The following is an 18,509-nucleotide window of genomic DNA, read 5'->3' as shown; positions in this document are numbered from 1 at the left end:
TTATATCTTGTTCCAAACAGATAAGTGTGAAGTATATCCAATAACAGCTCACCAAAGGTGATTTAGTTTGAAGCAATCTCTCCATCTGCAAACTTTGTAAACAAATGGTTGTACATACATAGAGGTACAGTAGATTGTGTATCCATAGAAGTACAGTGGGTGGAACCTCATAACTTGTCCAGTGTTATAACTATTTTTTTTTTTTTTTTGGTCCTTGAACTGACCATTATTGTGCTTCTAACTAGCAAATATTAGCAAATATCCCAATGACTTACAGAAATATTTTGTTAGATATAGATGTTGTATATAGGGAAATAAGGCACATTTTGTGTTTAAATAGTTATGAAATCAGGAACCAGTGACAGTCATTATATACAAATAGAATGTCAACCCTGGCACTGTTAAATCAATTCTAAAGGTGTGGTTTTGGATTTTATAAACACTTTACACTGTAACAGATGAGAGGTAAGTGTGTAAGTAAAGTATGAAAACAGTGGTTTCTCACAGACAGTTGTAATAATGAAGATGTTGATGAGTGACAAAAAATATCTCATCACCTTTCCTTTCATTTTAATGACATTTTTACGATGGAAAATTCAACACTCGTCAAAAGGAGGCGTATCCTATTCGCAGAAAAGTTGGAAAAGCATAAGAATAGGTTACAATTGATCACGAGTTAGGACCACTTGCTGCTAAAAGTTTTTTGTGCACTTCTCCGTATATTTGTGTAATCTTTTCTAGAGCTGTGACAAACCCACCTGTTTAACTTTTCGTTACATCATCAGCAGTAACTATTTATCTGTTTGAACAACAAAAACTGAAAACAGCTGTGTATTTCTCAAGCACAGGGTGCTAGTTAATAGCTCACGTTGTTTTTTATTTATTTATCTATTTATTTATTTTTAATTAAAGATGTGCTTATAAACAAACCTTAGAGATGATTAGACGACGTTAGTTGCAAATGGCGTTAAGAAAATATGAAGATAAACATCTGTTATTTATTATCTCTTTGCATCCTCACTACGTTATCTCTCACAGACTACAAGTAGTTGAGAGGCGCAGTGTTAACACACACAATATTCATCAAAACGTTAACAGTTATGACGGAAATAGGCTTTGATAGTAAAAGCTGAGGCTGCGCTTGCAATACTAAATTATAGCTAAAAAAAAATTCATTGTTGCAAAATAGAACAGATGATCAAAAAGGATTGTCAGTATGTACGAAAACCACTACTTTACCAACCATAATATCAGCTGTAGAGGTGAGATATCTACCCATGACAAAATATATCAAAATTAATAAGCCCGTTTAGTTGGAGAGTGTTTGTATTCCCTTGCAAGTAACGTGATGAATAAACATGATGACGCCATAAGGATTTTTAATAAGGCGCATGCGCAGTCGCCTCCTGTCATGTTGAACCTGCTATATGCTTAGCTAACACTAATGTAAGTGGTGTGTCCCACACCTTTTTGTCACAATCGCCGAGGTCTTGTGACAGTGTTGTAGGATTGCATTGAACGACTGTTCATGCTGAAAAACAACACTTTTACTGTTTTGCTGGATTTTGCCAGTCTTGGAATTAGTTCGAAGGCGCCGTGGACTATTACATTAGCTGCGCAAACAGCTTCAGAGCTAGCCTTAGTGTAAAAGGTCGTGAAGTGTTCAAGATGGCGACAACGTGTGAAGTCCACACTCTCTAAAAGGTAACGAATTAAAGTGTTTTAACTCACTAGAATAAGTTTTCTTTGGGCTCATTTGCAGACAAATCACGCTTGTATTCGTGCCCTAATAAGTTCTGAGGATGTCATCGCTGTAAATGCAACCGAACCGTCACCGTGATTTGAATGTTGGTTGTCAGTAGCCAGCCTTGGGAAAGTGTTTATTACTCCAATAAAAATATACTGACCAGGCCTGTGTAATGTATCGTGAGTAGTTGCGAAGGCAGTTAAATGTTGTGACGGTTATTTATGCTGTTCGGTAGCTGTACGCTGGAAAACACATTAATAATTGAGAACTGTCTCGTGCAATCTGTACGTGGACAGCAAAGACTGGATTCAAATCTATCAAAATATTGCCTAATCGTTTATGACACTCGTATGTATAGTTACGACATGGTGTTGAATATTATTAGTACATTAGATAATACGGTAACGTTTTTCCCTCGAGATATTTTCCTTGTGCCATGTCATGTGTCCTTTGTTTGTTTGTCTGTTTGTTTTGTCCTTTCACGCTTCTCTAGCTGCTGTTGACACCTTGCATTTGCACCCCATGTTGACACAAGAAGTCTACGACATTTGCGGTGACAAAGACACGGGTCAAACGCTCGGGTCATCATCATGGCTAAAGAGCAGCCGAATCCACTGGAGCTCCTTCCCTTGCTGGAGTCCACTGATTTGCAAGAAGTGCAGCAGGTCAAAGTTCAACTGCAGGAGCTCCTCAGCTCAGGTGTTGCATTACGTCTCCTCATAAACCTTGTGTAATAATAATATCCCATTTTTCCTTTTTATTGACGCTACTCATTGCATACAGCAATGCCATTTTCTCTGTGAAAATCATTATTAGATTATTAACTTTATTAGTGTGAGTTAAATTCGGGAAGATTCTTCTTTGCAGCTGGTGTCGTGGTTTGTAGATGAAGTGTTTGCTTACTGAGTTGTGCTGGTTTTGAGGGGTTTTTTTTTTTTTTCCCTGAAGAGTCGTGATTTTTATGCCTTCTCTGTATTGTATTGTAGATAAGGGATCTTTGTTGCTTAACGGTTTGGTGGACTACTACCTGGACACCAACTCACCTCAGGCGGTGGATATCCTTTCCTCTGTCCGGGAACCTCATGATAAGGTGAGGGGAAAAAGCTGCTGTCCTCATTAGATAAGAACGAGCGGCTCACATTACACTGGTCTGAATCAGTTTCAGCTTTTTATCGTTGTTTGTGTTTGTTTATTTTAATTCTCATGCAAAACCACTCACTCAGCCTATGCCAGACTTAGTATTTGTGTAATATAAACCCTTTATAGGTCTGTGTATGAATTCAGTGGAATTTACAGTGAAACCTTAACTTCAGAACAACTCAAAAAAATCTCAAAACAGCACCAAAACACCCCGAAAGTCTTAAGGATATCAGCAACACCCTATTACAATCAAGACCTTAAAAAAGGTCTTAAAAAAAAGGTCTTTAAAAAAAAATTGTAAATACTAATGCTTTGCAGTTTCCTCTTTTTGTTCAGTTTGGTAATACTAATCCAGCATTTAATCATGATGTTATGAAAGACATTGTAATGTTTCTCCCGCCCCTCCCCATAAAGCACCTCTTAGATAAGATGAACGAGTGCATGGCAAAGCAGGGATGCCGACTCCCAGCCATCACCCTCCTCGGCCACGTTGTCCGCAAGCAGCCGTCGTGGATCCACAAGATCGCTCGGTTTCCCCTGCTGGCCTCACTTCTCAAATGCCTCAAGGTACTCTGCTGCTGAGTGCAAAAGACAGGTCAAGCGTGGCTTTTTTTTTTTTTTTTTGGCAAAGAGGGTTCTTAGCAAGCCCGCCCACGTAGCTTGCAGCGCACTGAGGTTACTTAAAAACTCTGGAGACATCTGTGATATTACAGAAGCAATAAACTTGATTTGACGCATGTGAGAGGTTTTTTTTTTTTGTTTTGGTTTGTTCCCCCCCCCCCAACCCCCCCCCCCCCCCCCCCCCCCCCCGGAATATGCCTTGACCCCCTGTGTTGAACTTGAGTCACAGTGACGCCAGAGTCATATGTTATGTGGTGACAAGGGGTTTTTTTTTAGATGTGTAAGAAAAAAAAAAAAGTTTAGTGCCCCTGGATATATCCAGCGCTGATGTGTTTTTCTGTCGTAAAATCATGAATCATGTACAGTCATGTCTTATTGATGGACCTTGAGGACTTTTCACATTTCCCTCTCAGACTGACTCTGATATGGTCGTTCTCATCACTGGGGTGCTGGTGTTGATCACCCTGCTTCCAATGATCCCTCAGACCGGCAAGCAGCTCCTCTTCGAGGTTTTCGACATCTTTGGACGACTGGCAGCGTGGAACCAGAGAAACCCAGGTAATCCTCCAGAATCATATCTCAAAACATTGGATGTAAAGACAGGATTTGGCTTCAGTTGAATGTTTTTTCCCCATTGGACAGGGTATGTCAGTCAGCTACGTAGCTTAAGATAAGGATCAGTGCTGTCTAATAAAAATGTTTAGGCGTCGTTCCTCTGTTGGGCCGTTTTGATTTTTCTGGCTCAAACTGTCAAGCAAACTGAGAAATTCTCCTTAAGAAATGCTTTGGGAATGGAGATGTTTCATTCAGAGTGGAGTTTACTTCACGAATAGTCCTAGCACTCGAAGTCGTTGGTATTGGGGTTTGTTTTTGCTTAAGAGGGAAGATATAAATCATCCTGTGTTTTGGGGACGAGAACTGCAGAGCAAAGCAAATACATCTGCAAACAGTTATCGGGCTGAATCCCAGTAGCGGTCCTATTGAATTAGGGCCTGTGATAATGCCACATTTGTGGTCAGCAAATTGCAGTACAAGGTAAAATCACTACAGACTGAACAAGGAGGAAATGTGTCCAGTGAAACAGAAACGAGTGAACGACTTCATAATCGTCGCTGCCTCTGCTTATGTGTCCTCCACAGGCCAAGCTCAGAAAGAGTACCTGGTCCATCTGCACGCCAGCGTCTACTCCCTCTTCCATCGACTGTATGGCATGTACCCCTGCAACTTTGTCTCTTACCTGCGTGCCCACTACAGCATGAAGGAGAACGTGGACACCTTTGAGGAGGTGGTTAAGGTAAGTCCCTAGTCCTGCTTATATTTGTCAACTCTAAACCACCTGTAATGCTGTGGGGGTTTTTTTTGTTTTTTTTTACATTCATCGAAACGTCCCTCGGGCAGAGATGGTCAGTTTTTTTTTTTAAATTCTTTGACCCATTTTTTACATGCAGAAACTGGAGCGTCTTCAAAAAATAAAATAAAGTGCTCCCTTTTTTTTCACGTGCTGATTTGTTTTGTGCGTTGGTTTTGTAGCCGATGCTGGAACACGTACGGATACACCCGGAACTGGTCACCGGAACCAAAGACTACGAGCTGGATCCCATTCGGTACGCCATCTGTTCTTTTCTCAGGGCAGCTGGGTCTTTTTCTAACAGTAACTGGGTCTGCACTGTCGCGTGTTAACTCTTCCCTCTGTTCTACCGTGTGGGAGTTCTTTCTAAAACTCCCCCCGTGCTTTTACCTCTCTCATCAGGTGGAAGAGATTCGAGCCACATGACATTGTGATAGAATGTGCCAAAGTTTCGCTGGACCCAAAAGAGGCGTCTTGTGAAGAGGGTTATGCGACCATACCGGATCACGTGCCGGGTCGTCCTGTGGATCAGACCAGCCTGTGCACGGACGTCGGCGGCTCTGGTAAAAAGCTCATTCCAGTTTGCCCAGTTTGTTCTTTTGTCTTGAAATGGCAACTGATTAAGGTTAGTTTTGAATGTGGGTGTTAAGCCTGTATGCATGCGTTCGCTTTTTTATTTTGCGGGGGGGGGGGGGCATTTTATGAGCCATTTTCTGAAAACACAGACTATCTTGAGTTTTATTGACGAGTATATAGATATTTGATTTGTGCATATCTGTTGCGTCTAAATAAAACATTGGTAAAGTATTATCACAGCCTCTTTGCGTTGCACAGAATATCTTTTGAAGAAGTATAACATCATCACTGGAATTTGTTGTTGCTAAGCAATGCTGTGTTAATAGGTCTAGCTAGACTGCTAGAGCGGTAACGCTACATGTTAGCTAAAACGAAACTTGTCGTATACTGATGTACCAGATCGTCTGGTTCCATTAAACTTAGCACGGTCTTGCTTTATGCACATTTCTGTGCAGTTCCAGTATCATAACTCAGGGCCGTTATGCAGAAAGGGCAAAAAATAGAGCACTGTTCCTGTTTTTCATCCACCACAGAGCAACCACTGGAGCCATCAGAGCTCAGTGCTAACGGCCTCTACTCCTGCTTATCATAGAACTTACTGGTCAGTGTCGGACAGAACAGAACTTCCCCCTCATGTGTGAATGCGCTGCAGTTCACAGTCAAAGTTACGAACGTGACCTAAAAACGGGTAGCTGATTTCAAAAGTCAGTTTCTTTTTATCTTCCAAACAAGCCAGATGAGTTTTGCATTTTTATACCACAAGGGCTTATGGGCTTTTATTAAAGTCGTTGTGGATGATTCAGCATGAAGCAGCATTTACAGAGGTCTGTGTTTATGTCTGGGGTTTTTTTTTTCTTCTTTTAAAGATTTTAATGGTCCCTGCTTAATGCATCACATCTTCCGGTGCTGTTTGGTCTTTTCGGGCACTCAACATGACCTTGAGTTCTCTCTCTCTCTCTCTCTCTCTCCCCCCTCAAATCTGTCCTGGCTTAATTAAAAGAAAATACAGTAAATCAGTCATAAACAAATGAAAACAAATGACGAGTAAACAAAAGCAAGGTATAATGGAATAGCCACTCATTAGTTTTCAGTGACCTGAAATGAAATGTGCAGTGAATGAGAGACGCTTGCCATTGGGCTGCCCTTGATAAGATGGTAATTTTATGCATTTCTTTTTTTGGTTCTTTTTTTTTTCCCGATCTAATTATCTATCCTCCATTTCACAGGAGCTCCATCAGTCACCTCCATATCGAACGTTCGTCAGTGTCTCTCGTTATCTCTGCCACATCTGACCGTCACCCAGCCGTCATGCCCCACTCCACCGGCCTCAAGCCATCAGGTGACGGATATCAGTATGCGTATCGATAAATCTTGAAAAAATGTCCCATTTATTTCTACTTAAAACTGTGGTCGGTGATTTATGGTTGCATGTAATTCTGTTTTCCTACATAGCTGAACTGAGATATACTTCCTGTTAATAAACAGGAAGTTAAAACAAAACGAAAAAAGTTCAGCGAACAAGCAGAAGTTTCATTAGCAAAGTTGTCCTTGAGATGCTAAAGGGAGGGAGCGTTTATGGTATCAGTCTGACTCTGTCTGCCCTTTTTGGTTCTGTTTTTTTTTTTTTCTTTTTTTTTTTTGGCATTCCGGTTCTAGAATCAAGAGGTCAACTCCTCAGGGATCAAGGACGTGCTTTGGAGCCCTTCCTCTGCTTGCGGAATGAACACCCCCCCTAGTTCTAGAGGAATGTCCCCCACCACCGTTTCGGAGCTATCCCAGAGTGCCTCACACCCCTCAGGTCGTGCCCACAGCACGCCAGGTCAGTGAGTCCCAGTGTGATCATTTTGTAGATCTTCCCCGACCTTACCTCGATGCGTTTTTTTTTTTTGTTTGTTTTTTTTCCTAGGATTACCTTAATTTTTCACATTATTTGTACGAACGGATGGGCATAATCAACCTTGAGGGAGCTGCTGCCATTTTGTTTTCGCCCATGCAGGTCTCAGTCTGTAATTAGGGCAGTGCTCACGAAGGAGAGAGAGGACACTGTTTTAGAGTTTTTGGGATGGAGCCAGAAGCACCTTGTTGTGTGTGTTTTTTTTTCTCTGGAGGGAGAGCTAAACACATCTGATTTCATTAGTCGAGTTCTTTCATTTTGTATACGCGGCGTCTTAAAGAACTTGAAAAGATTTTGTATGGGTTTGTTGCATTTGTTTATTTTTTCTTCTTTGTTTTTTTTTTTAAATTCTCTCACCACAGTGGATGGGAAATGGACTCCATCTGTCTCAACTCCCTCTGGGTCCTCCCCTCTGCCCTCCCTTTCAGAGGAGTACGAACGTGGAGCCCAGCCGAACAGCACCAACAAGGTCTGGGTTTCCTCTTAACAGCCATATGGCTCTTATGCTCATACGCAGAGAAACTGTACGTGGATTCAGGCTCCGCCCTCATGGTATTTGCCTGGGTGGAGCGTCCTGATCTTTGCCAGCAGGTTGTTTTGTCGTGCTCTTATTAACTTGCTTTTGTGTAACAATTAAAACCTTCTAGGAAGGTACATTCCAGGAACACGAGAAGACAGCGCAAGCGAAACAAGAACCAATCAGGGAGCAAGGAAATGGTACCTCCACAAATGTCAGCAGCAAAGGTTAGACGGTCCTTCACCAGCTCTTCTGAGAAATGACAAACTCTTAGCATGTTCCATAGGTTATGCTTATTTGGTGATCTTGATTGTGGGGTTTTTTTTCGGGGGTCTTCTGGTCTGCTTTGTTATTTATGTAATCATGGCTTAATGAGCTGTGACCTGTGAGTAAGCCATTGAAAGTCTTTGAGGTATGCAGACGGTTTAAAAAAAAAAAAAAAAAAGTAAAAACAATAGTTGTTTACTTGTTTGGTTGTTTACTTGTTTGTTTATTTATTTTGGAATCTAGCTTTTGCCTCTTTTTAATCTTTCAGGCGGTTCAGGCGATGGTGTTAAGTCCATGACGTTGACAGAGTTATCTGACTACGTGAAAAAGAACGAGAAAGAGAGAGAAGACGGTGAGCGTGTGTGTGTGTGTGCGTGTGTGTGTGCGTGTGCGTGTGTGTGCGTGTGCGTGTGTGTGCGTGTGTATGCGTGTGCGTGTGTGTGCGTGTGCGTGTGTGTGCGTGTGCGTGTGTGTGCGTGTGTGTGTGTTGACACTAAGGTCAGTGACCCTAAACAATACTGAAAGAGTTTGTTCTGTGGCATTTACATCCTTACATCATTATTTTTTTAAATGTCACATGCCACCAAACCAGTTTGGCAATTTCACAAAACCTTCCCTGCACAAATGCTTTTTTTCTTTAACAGAATCCATCACAGAGGAGCTGTTGAAACTCACCGAGAGCAGGCCCGCTGCCATGGCGATGCCAAGCCTTGACTCGCTCTTCTCCAACGCCGCTGACACGCCGACCGGACCCCGGGAGGAGCCGGCTCTTATCCCCTCAGACTCGAACCACAATTTACTCTCCACACCCGCCAAACCCAACAGTGTGTCCCAGAGCAGCAACCAGCAGCCCCCCTGGTCCATCTGGCCATGTTTTACCCCTATCGAGGGTTCCCTTAACTCTGGAAGTCCTTACGTTCTCGAAGATGGGACGCCCAACCCGAACAGGCGCGACCCGGTCCCGCGGGACCTGACGAGAGCCATCTCCCTCAGCTACGAACCCCTGTTTGACTTGGCTCTACCCAGGGCGGCATCTCTGTTCGTGGAGAGGAAAACCACCGAAGTTTACCAGCAGGCCCGTGGAGACCCCGAACTGAGCAAAGACCTCGAAAGTCGCAGTCTCTCGTCCACGTCCCCCCTGGACGTGCTGGATGAGCTAATTCAGCAAGGTCACGATAGTCACGCTAGAGTTTTGAAACGGTAAGGCGAGCGTGGAAGGACTCGGACATTTTAACGTGTTCCGAAACAACAAAGGTCTAATCTCTGCAAAAAAATAAATCAGTCAGTAAATAAAAGGACAAATTGTCCTCATTAACCTGCTGCAAATCTTTTCAGTGTTAATGATAATGGACTTATAGAGAAAGTGAGAGCTCACAGTTTTGGTTTTTTTTTTTGTATTTCCACTCAGATCACCATCACAAAGTTCTTCGACAGACTCAGTCTCTAGAGGTAAACAGCATAGCAGTAATAGAAAAGGTATTTGCTAATCTGATATGTGTCAAGGGACTCCAGACTCTCAGACTGGAACAATCTGTCTGTTCCTTCCTCCTCACATTTCAGTCTCCTCTGGTTTTTTTGTTTGTTTGTTTCTTTCTTTCTTTCTTTTCTGTTCTGGTCTAATTCCTCACTCTGTCCATCATTTCTCATTTAACTGCCTCCGTAAAAGAATAATTGCGTTTCGTTTGAGTTTTGTAACAAACATCTCATGTTGTAGCCATTTCCGTACAATTAATCTGCATTTTTTTCCACCCAGTGTTTGTCTCAGATCTCAGATTGCATATTCATTTAGCACACGAGGTTTCTTTGTGTACTGCATGTCAGTGTGGAATCATACAGTGCCACTTCCCTCGTATTGTTACTGCGTATAATCTTGTATAATATCTTATAATACCTCATGACAGCTTATAAAGTCTCATTTCCCCTCATAATGGTCCCTGGCATCTTATTACACCACATGAGCCTTTTTATTTACCGCACGACCCGTCAATGAAGCTTCAGAGCCATTTTATAACGCTCTGTGTCCTTTCTGCCCCTGGGTTTTCCGCAGGCCTGTCTGCGCAGGAGGACGACCTGCCCGTGCTGCGCAGCCAGCTGCTGCTGCTCCATAACCAGTTACTGTACGAACGTTACAAGAGAGAGCAGCACGCCATACGCAACCGCCGGCTGCTACGCCGCGTCATCAACGCCACCGCGCTGGAGGAACAGAACAACTCCATGGTAACGGACGACGTTTTTTTATCAGCAACGTTGCTGCCCTTCTGGTTTCTGTGTTCGGTGGTTTTTCTGAACGTTCCTCTGTGATCAGAATCTAGCTGTGTTTTTGTGAATAACAGCAACAGAACTAGAGTAATGGATGCATAGTCTGGCTTTACTACAGTTTAAAGGTCACTGACCAGTGAATCGTCATTTTCCTCGTCATTTTCCTCGTCCTCTTCCTCTGTAACACAGAAGGCCCAGCTCAGGCTGCTGGACGTGGAGATGCAGGCGCTGAGGGTCAGCCTCCAGGAGGAGCAGCGACGCTGCCAGTACTTGCAGGAGGACAGGGAGGCGTCGGTGAAAAGGTTACAGGAGCAGATCCAGCAGCTGCAGCAGGAGCGAGACGACTTCTGCAACAAGACTCAGGAGCTGAAGGTGAGGAGGCGCTGGACGAGGAGGGTTGGGGTTGTGGACTCGGGGAAGGAGACAACGTCACTGACAGTGCCGCTGTGTTTTCTGGAGAGATCATCTGACCTCAGTCGTGAACGTTTCCTTCCGTTGTTTTTGGTGTGTGTGTGTGTGTGTGTGTGTATTTGTTTCTGTTTCTGTTTCTGTCCAATCACGAATGGACCTGCTTGTTCTTTTCAGAGTGATCTGCTAGAGACTCAGAAGAGAGTGGGAGAAATGGAGGCGGAGCTACAGACGGCCAATAACAAAGTTTGTAACACGGGACATCTGCTCAGTCAGCTGTCACTCAAGGTTAGACTGATGTCCAGAACTTTTTGCGTGAGGCGCATCCATTAAAAATCTGGTGTTTTTACAGGACGTGAGAGAAAATTAGCCAAGAACAACAGATTCTTTTTGAGGCGGTTGATTTGATTGGTTTACTTCAGGGTCTGAATTGGTCGTTTTTATCACAGCTCAGGCCGTCAATTCCAGAAATCCTGTTGAATCTTGTTTGTTTGTTTGTTTTGGTCTACCAGCCACTACACATCTCTGACTGAAGAACATACGCACCTGTTTCATGAGTAGAGATCGGTCTCTGACGACAGAAATCAACAGGAATCTTTACCTTAGATTTAAGATCCGTGTACCTCTGATTGAGACCGACTGGTTACAAGGAGCAAACAGTTGTAGCCTGTAATTATATACATTTTTCGTTCTCCTGTCTTGACTCTAGCTCAACAACAGCGAGAACATGGAGCAGCAAATGGTGTTCCTGAACAGGCAGCTTCTGCTTTTGGGCGAAGCCAATAAACTGTGTGTGCAGGAGATCCAGCGTTTGGGACCTGAGGCGAACAAGGTTAGAAGCCCTGCTCCCCACAGAGGGCCCAGGCAGTGCCTCAGCCGTTCACTGCTTATCAACAAGAGCATTTGTACCTATTTTAACAGTCTTAAATAATATAGCTCTTTTGATTTTTTTTTTTTTAATGAATAAACAGCATGTTTGTGTATATTTATAGCATTTACCTTCACTGGTGTAATTGTCAGGTCACAGTTTTACGAAAGCATTCTGTGGTGTATTGAATAGAAAATGAATTTACGTACCATCTCTCCCTCACACTGTTATTCAGTGACTGCCCGTTAAAGGAGCTAAAACTGACATATGGGTTTTTTGGAGTATGAGATGTTTGGAGCCCTGTGGGGTTTAGACTGACACACCACTGACTAACACCCATGTCCTCCTCTGCGCCCTGCGTTAGGAGCTGAAGATGCTCCAGACCTCCACCCAGAAGGAGATGGAAAGACTGCGACAGAGCTCGGTCCAGCAGAACCAGCATCTGGACACGGCCCAGCAGCGCATCACCGACCTGGAGGCCCAGCTCTCCAAAAAGGACCAGCTCATTCTTGAGCAGAAGAAGCTTCTGGAAAGCGTCAAAAACCAGGCCAAGTACGGTTTCAGTTCAGGCTTTCCTATATGACACCATAGAACCCAGGTGTCAGTGTCAGACTAGACTACTGGTCTGCTTTACTCTGAGAGATGAGCCAGTGAACGTGTCTAATTTCTGATTCGCTGATAGCGTTCTTAGACAGAACTGACATACCGAAACCAAATCCAAAATAATACCATATTTGCAAAACCTTTAGATTTTTCTGTTCCCTTTTAAAGACTTCCCTCTCCCCAGACCACACCCCTCTCTGTCAGTCTGTTTTATTAGACTGCTCACAGTGTTCTAGAATTCTGTGTGCGTTGCTTGTACAAATATGGTCATAATTCTGTGTTTCCTCCCTCCAGAGGGCAGCTGCAGGCGTCTGAGAACAGGTACTTGGCCCAAAAGCATATCACTCAAGCACTTCAGGCTGAGCTGCTCCAACTCTACAGCCAGTTGGAGATCCACAACCTTAGTAACACTTCACCAGCAAGGGGCACCACTGAGCAATGCAATCCTACCAGTCTCAGGTAAGCCAATTTCCCACCTTTTACAACAGTATAGTTTAACACATTTGCCTGAGTCATGTTGACCGTCTGGTACAGTTCCACAAGAAGAGCATGAATTTTGCCCTAGCAAAGTCAAAATATCAGTGAATTTGCATGTCTTTTTTCCCACAGAAAGCCTCGACAAATATTCATCCTGACTAAACGATCATTATCACTATTATTGTATTTTCCAGGTCAAACAGGAACAGCACAAGCTCAGGGTCTTCGGCTCAGCCGGGCGATCAGCACAAAGCTGAGGAAAACACTTACATGTGTGTCAACGGCAGCGTCTCCCCAGAAGCTCCCCAGTCCCCTACAACCTCCCCCCTCAACGGCAGTCTGGAGGAGGACCCGGGCCTGCGGGGGGGACGTACGCCTACGCCCCTCCCCTGCGACTCCCCCCTGGGCGTCAGCTCCTACCCCACCGAGCGCAGCCTTCTGGGGATGCGGGCCAGACAGCTCTTCCGGAACAAGAGCGAGAGCCAGCAGGAAGAGGACGGGGGGATGCCCCCGCTGGAGAGCCTCTCGCTGGGTCTCCAGGCCGACCGGAGCCTGGGGAGGCTCCCGGAGAACGCCCAGCCGCCCAGGCGCGGAGACGTGGCCGCCGCGCCCCCGGCCCCGACGTCGCCTTCTCACGGCCATCCTGAGGGACACAGGGCGAGAGCCTTCAACGTCCAGAGCAGGAGGCAGGACCTGAAGATTATGGACTACAATCAGGGAAAGGGGGAATAAGGTGGAAGGCGTGAGACGGGACAGGAGAAGGAGGAAGCAGAGATGTAGTTCGACAAAACGAGACAGAACTGAGAAATCGAATGAGACGTAGTGAGACGGAATGAGACGGAATGAGTAGACAAAGAGAACGACTTTGTATGCATGTATGTCTTGTGTGTATGAGAGAGAGAGAGAAAGAGGATTAGACTTCGTGAGACAGGTTGAACGAGGAAAAAAAAAAAAAGAGAGAGAGAAAGGTGGAGAAACTGCTGCTGAAAGATTTGCTTGCTATAATAATTTGAGGGAGGAAGGTTTTTTTTTTGGGGAACTCAGTATTATTACATGGCTTGCTGCTCTTCTCATCGGAGAGTGGACGACAAAACTTTTAGCTCGTTTTAAAGCTGTAATAAGAGAAAAAAAAAATACACAAAAACACTACAAAAAAACAAAACAAAAAAAAAACACCCCACCTGAAATGAGTTAAAATGTTAAGGTAAACAAAAACATGTCTTTTGAATTCACAGTGACACTATGACCTGTTGATGAACTGCCTTAATGCCGTCGCCGTTTTTTAACCAGACAGGCAGGTTTTGAGTCATTACAACGAGTACTAGCCCCTTGGCTGCTGTGACTCACATTCGAGTAAAGAAAACAGAGGCATTGTCAGGAACTGCTGCAGTGACCCTTAATGCACCGCACAGAAGCTGAGCAATAATGTAGCTATTTTTATTTTCTTTTTCTTTTTTTTTTTCTCTTTTTGTTCCCATTTTGCTTGTCTCCTGCCCCGCCCCCTTTGATTTTGGTTCTTTCTGACCTCCTTTCTTGTATTCCTCTGTTCTCGCTTTCTTTTCCTGTTTTCAGTAGATTACTGTATATTACTAGAATACTAGTCAGTCTCCTGCACAGTATGAAATGGAGGGGCGAGATGTATGAAATCAAAAAAAAGCTGTTTTGGATTTTTAATATCAGGGGAGTATTCCAGAAAGTGGGTTTGGTGGAAAAACTCAGAGCAAGTCGTAAACCTCATAATAGAAGAGCTCTATGACTTTGTTTTGCTAGGAGGATGATGCCATAGGTCTCTTCTATTAGGAGGTTTACTACTTAATCTGAGTTAACTAACTCTGAGTTTTCACTAAAACTGCTTTCTGGAATACCCCCCCCCCCCCAGGTGTCAAGTTATCTGTCTTGTTTCTAAACACTAGACACGCGTGTGTTAATCTACCATAACTATGATTTGTGTGCTGAGCCATCAAGGAAATAAGTGAACAATAGAATTATAAATAAAGTGTTTATTTTACTTACTTGGTCTTTTTTGACCCGTGCTAACAGCATGTGATTTATTCACACAATACTTCACGCTAGCTTTGAGCTTGTGTTTTAACTTCGTGTTAAAGACCAGCAATTTAGTTTCAAGGCGCTTGTCTTTTTCTGGTCACAGGCCAAGTTACTGCTCAACATTCTCACCCAAAATCTTAAAATACAAAAGCTATCGGGCTTTGCAACTGAAAAGTTTCATCTGCAGGTTCACGGCTAGTGGCTCCTCTACAGCTTGACAAAATCTCAAAAGGTCTTCGTTTGGTTTTACGTCTAAGCCTTTCGTTTTGTTTTTCGCTTTCACCTACGAGAGCAAGAAGCGAGGTGACCTTGCGTTTGTGGGCTGTGTCTGTGTCTTTTGCTGGTAATGAAATTATATGCTAAAATGCATGACGCGGCAGCGGTAATTGAACTCTCACAGCGCAAGCTCACGAGACGCAAGTCGCTTTTCGGGACAAGTCCTGTTAGTGATGAAGCAGTGTTGTTCTTGTAGGTCACCCCTACCCCCCGCCACTCTCAGTGCATATCCCCGAAGGACAGATGAGAGAGAGAGAGAGATGGTACTACAGGCTGCTACAGAGTAAAGTAAAAGCATCTCATTCCTTTTTCCACATCACTGAGCGGGAAAGGAACACTCTTCCATTTAGATCTGCGCTGCTTTGCTGTCTGGCGTGAGTGTCCTTGCCCGAAGAAAACCCAAGCACCCACCAGTGGTCCAATTTCATTTTTTTTTTTTTTTACCTTTGTAAGAAAAGTTGGAGAAAGCGAAACCATCGTGATACCAACTCCAGCATCGGCAATGATGGGAACACATCCCCCTCGAGCGAATGGGCAGAATGCATACTCATTTTTGTTTTAAAATAAACTTTATGGTATCTGTATGTATGAAGCTGTTTATTTTGTTTCAGTAGAAGCAACCACTGGCTTGATAGTTGTTTGTATTTAGAGCTTAAATACAAACCCTCTCTGATATTATTAAAATAGACACGCACACACACAAACACAAACATTTGCCTTAATAGTCGCAGAGGAATCTGTTGCTGAGTGATGTGTAAATTTCAGCTGAAATCAGGATGGATTCACATCAGGATCATATCTGATGCCAAGATCAGTCTCCTATATATATACACACACACACACACACGCATATTGTGTGTGTGTGTCTGTGTGTATTTTAAACACATTGTAACTGTGAAGGAAGGGACTCAGGCAGTTCTCCTGTCTAGCTGATGGATGAGCCAGTCAGTTACTGAAATGCCTGCAGTCAGTGAGAGATGCCACTGCAGCGTGTTAAAGTTGGAGAGTATTATAGTCTGGTTTTGGAAAATGAAAAATGAACAGCTATGTGTTCTATTAACTCATGTTGAGAAATGACGCACTGTCAGTAGGAACAGTAATAATAATAATAAAAAGATCTATGTTTTGCACCTGTCTCTCAGTTTGGTTTCTCCATGCTTGCAGACATAATCAAATGTTACATATATATTTCCACTGTCAATTAATTATCCCTGATTATGAAGCTAATTAACATGTCATTCATTAGTTTTAACAAAACGTGAGAACAGTCCAGCTTCTTTCAGTGTATTTGAATTTATCCATAATTCATTTTAAGTGCTCATATCCTAGTCCGGCCTGGCGGTCTCCACGCTGGTTTAGTTGCTCTCCAGACTCCTATACGGGTCGACAGAATGTTCCTTGATTGGTTGACCTTGTGAGCGGGTTGCTTAGCCTGGTCTGCTGACATGCTTCCTTTGCCCCTGGTCACCAGCTGTGGGGGAGGGGTTTCAGTTGCCACGGCAGCAGGGGTGAGAGCTCTGTTGGCACTGCCCCTGCTGTAGCTGGAGGCGCCGGCCAGTTTGAGCGAATCAAGAGCCGTCGGAATGAGGCTAACCACGCCCCCATAGTAATGCCTGGCCTCCACACAGCTTAGCCGGTTCACCTCGTCGTGTGGGTAACTGTGGACAACAATTCAATTAATGCAGAAGTGAAACTCCCAACAGTCTGACCTTGAGCATTCTTCTGTTTCTGGGCTTACGATTTGCTGAGGTTGTAATATGCTCGGCTGTTTCATGACCCATCTCAGGCAAGATGAAACTTCCTCTTATAGAGGGGCCTTCAGGTCAAGTCTAAACTTTGCTTTGCCCCTGAGTGGGAGGCATACAGCCAAGACTGACCAATCAGATGCACCCATTACTAACATGTAGTAGTCATTTGTTTCCAAAACAAAAAAGACATTGTAACTACTGAACATAAAATACCATGCCATACCATAATAAACACATATCACAGCTTCAGTCCAGGGAACACGCTTATAGCACATTTTCATTGTAGCCGAGCATTACCAAGCTAATGTGAAGGGCCTGTCTGGGTCGTTCTCCTCCTGCATGGCCATACACCTGCCGTGGGATTTTATTCTACTTGTAATCTAACACACCCTTCTCAGACCCTTAAAGACTGACTGTCTGGGTGGAACTTGAGCAAAAGCCTGCATTCAGTGCGGCTCTCTAGCAGGTACAACATGTGGTGATTAATAAGAGAAATGCATCAGTTGCACTGGTGCAGGAATGTACCCATATCTGGAATGTACAGGAATGTAAACAACATCCAGCACTGGGCCATCTGTACAGGAGCTGCTTCACATTGGCATAAATGGCCTACATGAAGAGTCATTCCTTTGTGAGTCATTTTCATTGGACCCTGAGCTGTAAACGTAAAGCAAAACACCACTGAACTGTGCTCTTAATCTTCTGATGTCATAGCCAGGGCTCAAGAGCCTCCTGCAAGCCTCCAGATCTTCGTTCGGGGAGCTTTGGTTGGACCCTGAAGACTCCAAAAGCTTCAGGGTGTTTCTGAGATCTGTGACGATTTCCAGGAAAAGGGAGAAAATGCGTCTGTCTGTTGCGTTGCTGCAGTGATGGCTCATGTATTTGTGAACCTGCCGGAAATACGCAAAGTCTGGTTAGTTTTTCCTTTGAACTATACACGACCAATTTATCATTATGTAGCTCCTTCAGGCATTTCTGGAAGGACTGATTAGGTACCACCAGTGAGAAGTAGGCTAAGCCAAAATGGTTTCCTTAAGTGATGTTTAATGGTCCCACCTGAGCCACAGTTGAGACGGGTTCTGTTCTTTCTCGGGCGTGTTCACGTGACCGCTCCAGTGCAGTGATGAAGATAAACTGCTGTTGTCTGAAACGTCTCTGCTTGTGCTCAATCTCTAGCAGCTTCGCTCTCACCTCAGACATCGTGAACTCATTTAACTCCCTGTTCATCAACAGATGAAGATTTCCTCTATCTATCTGTCCATCTGTGTGTGTATGTATGTATGCATGTATGTATCTATCTGTCCATCTGTGTGTGTATGTATGTATGCATGTATGTATGTATCTATCTATCTATCTGTCCATCTGTGTGTGTATGTATGTATGTATGTATCTATCTATCTGTCCATCTGTGTGTGTATGTATGTATGCATGTATGTATGTATCTATCTGTCCATCTGTGTGTGTATGTATGTATGTATGTATGTTTGTATGTATGTATGTATGTATCTATCTATCTGTCTGTCTGTCTGTCTGTCTGTGGAGGGGTGGGGGGGGGCTTGTGTTTTTTCCAGCTAATAATCTACTCTTCATGTAGTACAATAGCCCAAACAAGAAACAATTACAACAATTTTAGATATCCCTCACAAATAATTTTATGGGTCAATGTAACAGATTCTACAGGGAATCCAGTGGGGATTTTATGATAAACCAGTTT

General features: G+C 43.7%; 2 protein-coding genes across 4 annotated transcripts; one reads left to right on the top strand and one right to left on the bottom strand.

Annotated features, from left to right (window-relative positions):
• The first annotated feature begins 1,472 nt into the window (after positions 1-1,472).
• On the top strand, positions 1,473-14,513 carry tsc1a (TSC complex subunit 1a). Of its 3 annotated transcripts, none has more exons than XM_030791540.1 (22): positions 1,473-1,704; positions 2,241-2,446; positions 2,734-2,837; positions 3,302-3,454; positions 3,922-4,066; positions 4,648-4,802; positions 5,039-5,112; positions 5,259-5,419; positions 6,659-6,771; positions 7,089-7,251; positions 7,689-7,795; positions 7,974-8,070; positions 8,379-8,462; positions 8,755-9,310; positions 9,519-9,559; positions 10,158-10,327; positions 10,559-10,741; positions 10,955-11,065; positions 11,487-11,609; positions 12,010-12,197; positions 12,543-12,707; positions 12,920-14,513. In XM_030791540.1, the coding sequence occupies exons 2-22, from the start codon at positions 2,338-2,340 to the stop codon at positions 13,455-13,457; spliced, it is 3,540 nt and encodes a 1,179-aa protein (XP_030647400.1). In that variant the 5' UTR covers positions 1,473-1,704; positions 2,241-2,337; the 3' UTR covers positions 13,458-14,513. The 3 variants fall into 3 exon arrangements, with proteins under 3 accessions (XP_030647400.1, XP_030647399.1, XP_030647398.1); XM_030791539.1 differs by having other exon boundaries at positions 9,519-9,586; positions 12,929-14,513; XM_030791538.1 differs by having other exon boundaries at positions 9,519-9,586.
• Positions 14,514-16,365: 1,852 nt separating this feature from the next.
• spaca9 (sperm acrosome associated 9) lies at positions 16,366-17,995 on the bottom strand. The gene is made up of 3 exons (XM_030791758.1): positions 17,852-17,995; positions 17,483-17,685; positions 16,366-16,705 (listed from the first exon to the last, which is right to left on the bottom strand). Exons 1-3 carry the CDS (start codon positions 17,993-17,995, stop codon positions 16,366-16,368), a joined length of 687 nt encoding a protein of 228 aa, XP_030647618.1.
• Between the last annotated feature and the right edge of the window lie 514 nt (positions 17,996-18,509).

The sequence above is a fragment of the Chanos chanos genome, chromosome 14 (genome assembly GCF_902362185.1).
Source record: "Chanos chanos chromosome 14, fChaCha1.1, whole genome shotgun sequence".
In the NCBI taxonomy this organism is placed as follows: Eukaryota; Metazoa; Chordata; class Actinopteri; order Gonorynchiformes; family Chanidae; genus Chanos; species Chanos chanos.
Note: the sequence above shows the minus strand (reverse complement) of the source record. Positions and strands in the feature narration are given on the sequence as shown.